General features: G+C 58.4%; 1 protein-coding gene across 3 annotated transcripts in view; it reads left to right on the forward strand.

Moving 5' to 3' along the window:
* The window catches only part of PACS1 (phosphofurin acidic cluster sorting protein 1), a 548,517-nt gene that overhangs the window by 46,465 nt on the left and 491,156 nt on the right, over positions 1-10,896 (forward strand). For 2 of the 3 annotated variants that reach the window (XR_012657176.1, XR_012657175.1), the window contains exons 22-23: positions 6-125; positions 581-2,571. Coding sequence is in view for 1 of the 3 variants with exons in the window: in XM_032804403.2 (XP_032660294.2) it covers positions 6-125; positions 581-693 (233 nt within the window). In the remaining 2 variants the exon portion in view is untranslated. Of the gene's footprint in view, positions 1-5; positions 126-580; positions 3,952-10,896 lie in introns of those variants that run through there. The other variant, XM_032804403.2, reaches the window with a different exon arrangement.

The following is a 10,896-nucleotide window of genomic DNA, read 5'->3' on the forward strand; positions in this document are numbered from 1 at the left end:
TCCAGTCCCCACCATCTTTCTGAGTAAGAAACCCAAAGAAAAGGAAGTGGATTCCAAGAGCCAGGTGATTGAGGGCATCAGCCGGCTAATCTGCTCTGCCAAGCAGCAGCAAACCATGATGAAAGGTAAGGCCTGCCTCTGCAGTGCAGCTACCTCTGAGGCAACGCAGCTGGTTATAAGCGGGTCCCTCGTCTCTCGCTGAGATGCAGCAACCTCTGGGTGGGGACGCAGGGATATTTATAGAGAGATGCTGAAATGGAACCAGCTCTGAGACGAGGCAGCTGTTGATCCAGGGGTCTCTTGTCCAGCGTGGAAATGCAGCCACTTCTGGGGTGGCCATGCGGTTTAACAATCACCCTGCAATACCAATGTTGGGGAGGCAGGTGGGAATTATCGTGTCTGCTTGTTCAGATTCAGGGCTGGGACAGTGTCACTTGCCATCCTGTGGGGGCAGCATAGGCGGGCTAGGGGCACAGGAGGCTCAGAACTATAGCTCAGCCGGGGCTAGCTACCCCAGGCCACCTCCTGCATCGCAAGCCAGCTGCTAGGCCCTGCTCTAATGTCCCCCATTCCTTTGCAGTGTCCATCGACGGGGTGGAGTGGAGCGACATCAAGTTTTTCCAGCTGGCCGCACAGTGGCCCACACACGTCAAGCACTTCCCTGTCGGACTCTTTGGCTCGAAGCCGGCGTGACAGCGCCTGTCCTGCTGCCGGGCAGCGCCCACCTGCCAGGCTGAACCCTCAGCCAGCAGGAAGCCTCTTCAGCTACATCCCACCCTCCTTGCATAACTGTGTTGATATGTTCTGCACTTGGAGGGCTGGAGGAGGGAGCACTCCAGTGCCAACCTGTCATCCCCCACCTCCAGTTTTGTCTCCAGCTGCCACTGACCGCTTCCTCGTGTGTGTGTGTGTGCGCGCGCATGTGTCTGGGTGGGCACGTGCACCGCATTGGATCCCCATGCCCAGTGGGGAGGGACCTCTGGCCCAGAGCAGCCGTGGCTCACTGAACAGCCAAGCCAGGGAGTGTTTAGTGTATGAGAAGGCTCTGCCTGGCACAGCTGGCCAGTGGCTCTGCCCTCGCCTGTGGCCAACACACCCCTAACCTCCTTCTGTAGCCCTTCTCCAAAAGCACAAGCAGCCAGGCCCCAAGCTGGGTTCCCACTGCCATCTGCCCTGGCATAGCATGTGGGCCCTTCCAGCACAGCCTCCTGTAGGCAGTGGGCACTCGCTGATGCCCAGGGCCACTGCACTCCAGGCAGCGTGCCCCCTGCTGTTCGCAAGCAGAGGAGAGCCCTGGTGTGTGATGCTGCAACTGTTCTAGCCACTGATAGCTTTATGTCTAGCTGGAAGATGAGCCCATGAGGGAAGCCCCCTGCTGGTGAAGCCAGAGATGGGGGCAGTGGGGTTTGGAGGTGGGAGAGGGGTGTCTGCCTTGTCTAGCCTGAGGCAGGGGCGTGCTCTGACCTCCGGCTGTGTGTAACCATCCCCTGGGCACCTCGTGTTTGTCTCTATCCTAAATGTTCGCCAAGACCTAGTTGCTTAAATTTATCCCTGCCCCACTGCCCCCTGTGTCTATCACCTTTGCCACATCATGCTGTCTAGCCAGGTAGCACAGGACAGCAAACCCATATGCCAGAGCAGCCAGCTCTCAGTCGCTGCAGGCTTGGCTTTCCCACTGCCCTCTCCTCCTATCCCACACTCAGCTGCTGGCTGAGTTCTGCCCTGCCCCGTGCTGCCAGCGGCTGCTTAGATAGCTGCCATGCTTCAGCTAGGGTCTCTTTCCTCAAAGCCAGCAACCCGAATGTAGTTTGCTCCAAACGGGCCAGCTCCGAGCACAGAGTAGGATGGTTCAGTAGGGATCAGGTCACTGGGGTTGGCCCAGTGTATTACAGCTCTGAGCATGGCAGACAGAGATCCTGTGTGTAGTGGGGGTGGGGGGTAATATTCCACGGATGGGCTTTTAAGAGTGAAGCAGTGGGCAGCTGGGTCCCAGTCCCAGCCTGAGCCCCTCACAGCACTGAGTCCCCCACCCCGTTCTTTAGCACCCAGCTGTGGCAGGAGCTAGGAAGCAGCATCTGGCCATCCCCAGTCACTTTCACTCCTGGTTGCACTTCATCCCCCCTGCTCCATCTCAAGCCAGCACCTTCATTACAAACCCCCCTTAAACCAAGCCCCATATTTGAGCTGCTTCTCCCATCCTCCCCTCCCCCCACTGTTGTCTTTCTGACCCCCCAGCCCCAAGCAGGCACCAGCCAAGCGGTTGGATTCTCCCATGCAGGCTCACTGTGAGCTCCACTCTTTCCTCCCTACACGTCTGGCGGGGAGCCGCAGTCCATGTAAGTGTGGTCTGGTGGATCCAGGAATATGTCCAATAATTCCTATTGGTCCCTGCTGAGTCCTGGGCCATGTGGATCCTGCCTGGGCCATGAGCAGGATGTCCCTGATCCCAACTCTGAAAGAGCCACACTTATCGGGGGAGGGGGGGGCAGTAAGGTGCCTCCCTGAGCCTTGTTCTGATGGGTCTGGAGTGCCACTGCCTCAGCCAATAGGCATCCACACTTGGGGGTGTGTGTGTGTGTGTCTGTCTGTCTGTCTGTCTTCGTCTTAAAGAGCAGGTGGGAGCTGCAGTCCAGCCCTCTGGTATCGCGGCCACCCTGCTTCACCCAGCCCTGATCGCTCAGTGCAGCAGGCAGGAGAGAGGGCATGAGAATCCAGACGATCTCCCCCACCCACCTGGTAGCAATAAAGCCAGCTGAGTCACCAGCAACCTGGCAGAGCCTCCACACCCACACAAACACCACACTCCATGCTGCCTCCATTGATTTCCCATTGTCCTCTGTGCTGGTCTGGCTGGGTGGGGAGGAAGGTCACTGGGCTGTGACAGGTGCCACCCACAGGCCTGTCCAGCTTCCCCAGGCTGTAACAGCGCTTGCCTGCACTGTGGGCCACTCGCCTGGGCGTGGCAATTCTTTTGAGGGTTGCTCAGGTGGCCAGGGCAAGCTCCGAACAACTGGTGCTGGGGGGACCAGAAGTCCCGAGCCAAATTGCCAGCGCAGACCGGTGCCCCGGCGTGAGGCCCTGCAGGCCAGCTGTTCCCTGCTGACCAAGTGTGTCCCAGCCATCTTCTGCTGCAGCCTGGCCCCTGCATTGCAGTTTCTCCCAAGCACAAGGAGCTGCAGCCAGCGCTGGCCCCGCAGAGGGGTCTCATCTTTGCTTGGCGTTCTCTGCCTTTTGCATTCCAGCGTGGCCTGTTCAGTCCTGGTTCTCCCCAGGGCTCCCTATCCCTCTGTCCTCCAAGCCTTGCAGCTGGCATCGGGCATGGGGAGGTCAGCAGGCTGGGCAGGGGGTGTCTCCCCAGCCTGTGCACTAGGCTAGGGCTCTGAGGCAGTCCAAAGCCCCCAGGAGGTCTCAGCAAAGCTCCGGTGTCCCCTCAGGCTGGGCCAGCTGGGGGTAAAGGGACCCAAGGCCCATGTGATCTCAACACGTTTCCACAGCCAGAGTCATCAGAACATTCTAGGCCACCCCAACCTCCATGAGAGCCGGTGGAGTCCCCATCTTGGTCTGTGCCCCCCCACAAATCACTCCAGAAACTCCCTGCACTCCCCCAGCAGTGTGGGCCCCCAGGGAGCTCTGGCTCCAGGCTGGAGCCACACGAACACCCAGCGGGACTCTGGTCCAGTCCGTGGGGGCCGGAAGGGGCCTGGTCCGGCCCTCAGGGCCTATGTGGGCTGGGAATCTCAATCTGTCCCCCCGGGGCACTGTGTACATAGCCCCCCGGTGTGTATAAGTGCGTGCCTCTCCGGTTTGGTTTGCGCACTCCGTCCACGTTGGGATCATTGTCCGGGGTTAGGGAGAGACCCCTGTTGTATTTGACACATTTTATTGGGGGAACTGCTGTCCCCCCTTTTTTTGGAGTTTTTTCATTAAATAAACTGTGGTTATTTCTTAGAAGTCATTTCTATATTTAATCAGTTCATGTCTGTTCAGCCTGAACCCTGCAGGTAGCTCCCCAGTCCACAGGGGGTCAGACCTGGGAGCCAGGACTCCCGGGTTCTGTTGCAGACTGAGTCCGCTACAGGTGCGGGTGTGTCATTGGGGTGTAGACGTACCCTGTGTGACATGGACCATTGTCTCGACCTTGATCACAAGAGACTCCCACCGCTTTCCCCTGCTGGGACAGGCCAGGAGGAAGCTGGAATTGCAGGGTCGCTCGGACTTGTGCAGAATGAAGAAGCCCCTTTCCTGGGGCACTGGAACCATTTGGGGTGGGGTGGGGGGTTTGCTGGAAGCCACTGGACTAAATTGTGAACCCTCTATATGATGGGAGCCAGGCATTCAATTGCTGCTATTATTCAAGCTAGGGGGTGCCCCTGCCCTGCCTCAGTCAGTATGATGGACCTGGTCTGCCCTCCCCACCCCTATGGTGGACACTACACCATTCAAGCACCATTCTCTTGCTGGGTCCTGTTACCTGGTCCATTGTCTTAGGGCTGCTGCTCAAACTTGGCTGCAGTGGAGAATTGCAACTGAGGGAAAGTGCTCCCTTCTGGGCCAGAGAGAGAGACATGCACCACCCTATACCCTGGGGGAGAGAGCCTGCCCCTCCCACCATACAGCGGCAACCCACCCCCAGCCAGACCATGCAGCCTGCTGGGCCATGTATGGAAAAACATGCCTGCTTTGTCCCAGCTCAGAGCAGCATCGGTGCCAGTTGGACCTAAGGGCTACCACTTTTGGCCCTGCATCCTGGCTTATTCTACCATCACACTAGCCCCCCGCATGTGAATAGGGGGCTGCCAGAGAGACAAACGACCTGCATGCCAATAATGCAGCTGGGGGGACAAGAAACTGCTTTCACCATTGGTAACTAGCTCTATAAACACCCTACTGGGTGCACCAACGATGCCACTGAAGTTCAGGAAGCTACATCAGGGATGTAATTGTCCCTAGCTACTGCAGCCAGAGGCCTAGATCATAGCTCCCATGCACACGTACACACACACATGACTGTATCCTGGACAGCAGTGATCGTGAGAGCAGAGTGGACAAACTGCTGCTGTGGCACAACAGGACAGTGTGACCCTTGGCTGTATAAACAGGCGTAGGAAGTAGGAGCAGGGAGGGGATTTTACGCTGCCTACGGCATTGGTGAGACCCATCCTGGAACAGTGCGGCCAGTTCTGGGGACTATATTTTTAAAAGGATGTTGAATAATTGCAGAGGATGCAAAAAAGACTTGTGGGCTGGAGAAAACAGCTGCCTGTGGATTTAGAGCTCAGAGTGTGATTCAGAGGTGACTTGGTTATGGAATATAAACACCTTCCTGGGAGAAGATACTGGGATGGGACCAAAAGGGCTCTTTAACCTAACAGAGAAAAGCAGAACAAGAGCCAATGGCTGGACGCTGAAGGCAGACACATTAGAAATAAGGAACAGAGGGTGATTAATGGAGTGAGTGGTGGATTCCTAATCTCTTGGTGTCTTCTAATTCAAACTGTACCCCTTTCTGGAAGATGCATTAGTCAAACACAAGTGATTGGGCTGAATACAGCAGTAAAGGTGAAAGTCTCTGGTTTGTGCTGTACATGAGGTCAGACTAGATCAGGGGTGGGCAAACATTTTGGTCTGAGGGGTATATAAAGGTATGGAAATTGTATGGCGGGCCATGAATGCTCACAAAATTAGGGGTGGGGGGGAGGGTTTTGGCTAGAGGTGGGGCCAGAAATTAGGAAGTCGGTGCAGAGGGGGGGACTCTGGGGTGAGGCTGAGGATGAGGGGTTTGAGGTGCAGGAGGGTGCTCCGGGCTGGGACCGAGGGGTTTGGAGGGTGGGAGGGGGATGAGGGCTTGGGCAGGGGTTTGTGGTACGAGGAAGGGGTGTGAGAGCTCTGGATGGGTGTGCGGGCTCTGGGGTGTGGCTGAGGATGAGGGGTTTGGGGTGCAGGAGGGTGCTCTGGGCTGGGACCGAGGAGTTTGGAGGGTGGAAGGGGGATCAGAGATGGGGCAGGCTGTTGGGACATGTGGGGGGTGAGGGCTCAAGTGGGACTGGGGATGAGGGCCTTGGGGTACAAGAGGTGGCTCTGGGCTGGGATTGAGGGGTTCGGAGGATGGGAGAGGGATCAGAGATGCAGGCTCCGGGCGGTGCTTACCACAAGCAGCTCCCGGAAACGTCTCCCACTTGGCTCTGAGGTGTGGCCAGGTGGCTCTGTGCGCTGCTCCGTCTACAGGCACCACCCCTGCAGCTCCCATTGGCCAGGAACCATGGCCAATAGGAGCTGTGGACAGGGGAGCACGCAGAGCCGCCTGGTCATGCCTCCGCTAGGTAGGAGCTGGAGCAGGATCATGTCAGCTGCTTTCTGGGAGCTGCACAGAGCAGAACAAACCTCCAACGCCGCTCCCCAGCAGGAGCTGAGGGCTGGATTAAATGGTCTGACAGGCCCAATGTGGCTCACGGGCTGTAATTTGCCCACCCCTGGACTAGATGGTGATGGTGTCCCTCAGTGAGTGAGAAAGGAGGAAGCAGGGAGGGGGTAGTGAACTCTGTTTTAGCCATTTTGAGCTAGACAGCCACAAGGTGATGGCAGAGACAGGCTGGGATTTCAGTGTGAACAGGAAGAGACAGGTCTGGAGCAGAGAGACAGATCCCTGAGTCACCAGCACAGAGATGGTAGTTGAATTTGTGTCTGTGGATGAGATTACCCAGAACTAAGGGGAAGAGGGAGAAGAGAAGGGGGTCAAGGGCAGAGCCCTGTGGAATGCCCACAGAAAGCAGGAGAGGTGGGGTGAGGGGGATCTTCTGGAGGACACACTAAAGGAATGATTAGAGAGTTAGGAGGGGAACCAGGAGAGGACAAGATTTCAAGAAGAGGTTCATGGCCAATGGTGTTGAAGGCAGCTGCCAGTTGAAGGGTGATGAGGCTGGAGTACTGGTTCTGAGCTTTGGCTAAGAAGAGGTCATTAGAGACTGGGTGAGAGCAGTTTCATTGGAGTACATGGGGTGAAATGGGATTGCAGTGGGGCTAGGATGGAATGAGAGAGCAGAGCTGTAACAAGGGTAGGCAAGTGAGGCACTTGTCTCGGGTGCACAAAGTGGAGGGGCGCAGCTCTACTGCAATCGGTGGCGCTTCGAAGGGTGGCAGCTCTACCGCTGCCGCTGCTTCAGCGGCAATTCGGTGGCAGGTCCCTGAGTCCCACCACTGAAGAATGAATGAAGCGGCAGTGGCAATTCGTCAGCAGGTCCTTCCCTCTAGGCTCTGACAGGGACTCAAGGACCTGCTGCCAAAGAGGCTGGAGAAGGCCCTTGCCTCGGGTGCAAAAATTCCTTGTTACGGCTCTACGGGAGAGGAACTCTGCACAGTGAAACTTGGCTAGAGGCTGTGCTTTCTGCCATCCCTTCAGCGTTGTCCTGAATTTGGCCAAGTTATAAACCTTTGAAGAATCGCAGTCACACAGTAACTTGCTAGAAGCTTTCCAGCTACGTTCTGGGCAGATTCTGTCCACCCTGAGCATGCTCTAGCCTAGGGGTACAAGGCTTTCCCCGTAACTGCAGCTCTGGGCTGCTGCAGGCTGGGTGCTGGAATTGAGAGCAGGGGCCCTGTCTTTCTCGTGCTCTCCATGACCTCCCTCCTCTCCCTCCCCCAGTCTGCCCAGGCACGACAGAGGATGAGGGCAGAGGGGACCAAGAGCTGGAGCAGGGGTAGGGTGGAGAGCAGGAAGTGGTACACTGGCCCAATGAGCTGGGGTGCTGGGGAGGAGGCTGAGGCTGGTAGGATGAAGACTGGGACTTGGACTGGTCTGGTGCCATAGGGTTATAACTCTTGCTTTTGATGCCACCTTGCCGGGGCAAATGAAAATGGGAGTTGGGGGTTCTGATGGGAACTAAGATTGGAAGCCTGATACCTGGAGACTGGGACTGGCTTGCTGAGAACGGTAGCAGGATGATGACCCAAGGGTGGGAAAGAGACAGGCCTGAGGCAGCTTGGAGGGGATGATGCAGAAGTCTGTGCCCACTGAAGTACTCGCCTCTTCTGAGCCCAGACGGGAACCCAAGATCCCTGCATATTAATTTGTCTTCCCAAGACCCTGCTGAGGTGAGAGGGGGTATTACTCCCATGTTCCACAGGGCAAGCTGAACATGCCCTGATGAAGGGCAAAAGTCTCCTCTAATGTTGGGTGCCCCAGTAGAGACAGCTAGTGTCTGATTTTTACTTAGCATTATATGGCATTTGTGTATGCAAAGCCCAGCTCCCATTGACTCCTGGTGCAAGTGGTGAGTGCTCCGCGTTTCTGCAAATCCGACCCCAGGGGCTCAAGCCAGACACCCAGAGAACGAGGAACACACCATTAGTGACTGCTAAAGTCTGGATGAAGTGACCTGCCCAGCACCACACAGGAACTCGGTGGCAGAGGCAGGGATAGACTCCAGGGCAGCCTTCACCTGCCTGAATCATGATGCCCTCCTTCCTCTCCCTGCAGCCTCCTGTCTCCTGCACTACTCCTGCCAAATGCTGCAGCAAGGGAGGCACTGCTCCCTACCCCGGCCATCGTGCTTCTGGGCAGCACTGGCCCAGTCCCACTACCAGTCATGACAGATCTGGGGGTAGAACCCAGGAGTCCTGGCCCCGCCTGGCACCCTGAAGCACCCCCCCCCAGCTCTAACCACTAGACCTCACTCCCTGCCCAACGCTGAGGAAGAACCCAGGCGTCCGGGCCCCCAACCATTTCATACCCAGCCCCCCATTCCCGCCCCGCCGACACCTCCCCTTTAACGCCCCCTCCCTTAAACGCTCTGCTCCTCCCCTTTAAGGTGCGGGCTTTCTGCTCGCCAGACACTAAGTCGCCCCAAGCCACTTCCCCTTTACGGCAGTCAGTGTGGCGGATCACAGGGTACGGCCGCGGGTGCTGCTGGGTAGCGATGGGGCGGGGCGGGATGGGGCCGGCGGCTGCTGCAGGTCGGAGCTGAGACCGGAGAGAGAGAGAGAGAGAGAGAGAGAGAAGGGGGCGGAGCCTGTCGCAGGTAGGGGCGGGGCCACCCGGGGAGAGGACTCAGGTGTGGGGAGAGGGGAGTCTGTCTAGCAGGGCGCTGGGATCAGCCCGTGTTTGCCGGGCTAGGGGGGCCCTGGGTCCAGCGGGGACCTGGAAGGGCTGGACATAGGGGGGTAGGATCTGGGTCCAGCGGGGACCAGAGGTATGTGTGTGTCCATTAAGGACCTGGAAGGGCTAGCAGGGAGGCACATCTGTAATGGCACCGGCGGGGGTCGGGGAGTATTGCGGAGTTTGTTCATCTAGCGTAGTCGAGAGGGCCTGGGTGGTGTGGGGAGGGGGCTATGACATTTATGGTTCGGAAAAGGGGACGCCACATCTGGAATGACTTTGTCGGCGTGGGGAGGACGGCGCTGGGGGATTTCTTCCAGATCTGGAATAACCCAGTGAGATATGGAGGATGTTGCTCTCACATCTGGAGTCACCCCGACTCTGGGGTATGTGTTATGGGGAGAAGTGTCTGGAAGGGCAGTAGGGAAAGAGGATGGGGGGATTACATCATCTCTGGACTGGCCCAGTATGAGAGTGTAGTGGGGGAGGGGTACTGCACATCTGGAATGGTCTCAGGTGGCACGGGGGGCACTGGGGTGGGTTCCACCACATCTGGAATGGTCTCAGGTGGCACGGGGGGCACTGGGATGGGTTCCACCACATCTGGAATGGTCTCAGGTGATATGGGGGCACTGAAGTGAGATTACGGCACATCTGGGATGGTCTCAGGTGGCATGGGGGGCACTGAAGTGGGATTACGGCACATCTGAGATGGTCTCAGGTGGCACAGGGGGCACTGGGGTGGGTTCCACCACATCTGGAATGGTCTCAGGTGACATGGGGGCACTGAGGTGGGATTACGGCACATCTGGGATGGGCTCAGGTGGCACGGGGGGCACTGGGGTCGGATTACGGCACATCTGGAATGGCTCCGGGCGATAGGGGGGGGCGGTTACTGGACCGGGTTGGGGCAGCGGCCCCCTGTGGCTGCCCGGCCAGTGCCGAGGCCGCCGCTCCGTTTGCTCCGGCTGCAGTGGAGGCGGAGCGAGCGGCGGGCAGCGGCACGGAGGGCGCATTGCGGACTGAACGCGCCCGGCTGGGCAGCCGGGGGCAGGTGAAGGACGCGGGCTGGGGCTGGGGCTGGGGCACGCCCAGGGGGCGACGGGGGGGATGCAGAGGGGCCCAGTGGGAGGGGGAATTGCAGGGGGGCGCTGAGGTATAAGGCGGGAGGGAGGGGCAGTCTTGGGGCCAGGGTGGGGCCGGAGGGAGTCTCAGAATGACACCGGGGTCCGGGCTGTGTGCACTGGGGAGCTTGTCCCGCTCGGGAGCGCCGGAGTGCGCTGGGCGTGGTGCGGTGATGGAGACTATGCATGGGGGGGGGGGAGGATGCGGGATGTGCTGGGGCAGTTTCAGGGTGCGTTGGGGGTCGGGGGAGATGAGGGGTGCAGTGGGGAGTCTTGGAAAACGAGGGGAGCAGTGGGGGCAGTGTCAAGGTGCAGTGGGGGGTCGGGAGAGATTAGGGCAGTCCGGGGAGATGAGGGGAACATTGGGGGCAGTTTAAAGGTGCAGTGGGGGTTGGGGAGATGGGGGGTGCAGTCGGGGATACAGGGAGATGAGGGGAGGAGTGGGGGCAGTTTCAAGGTGCAGTGGGGGGGTCGGGGAGATGAGGGGAACAGTGGGGGAAGTTTCAAGGTGCAGTGGGGTGTCGGGGAGATGCGGGGTGCGCTGTGGAGCGGCGCTGGAACAACTTGTACAGTGGGGGCGCTGAGCGCCATTGAACCGAACTATAAACCCTGTGTATGACAGAAAAAACTTCAAGCCTGGGGGGTGCACCCCCTCCTAGTTCTAGCACCTATAGTGCTGGG

Source organism: Chelonoidis abingdonii, chromosome 17 (assembly GCF_003597395.2).
Source record: "Chelonoidis abingdonii isolate Lonesome George chromosome 17, CheloAbing_2.0, whole genome shotgun sequence".
Classification (NCBI taxonomy): domain Eukaryota; kingdom Metazoa; phylum Chordata; order Testudines; family Testudinidae; genus Chelonoidis; species Chelonoidis abingdonii.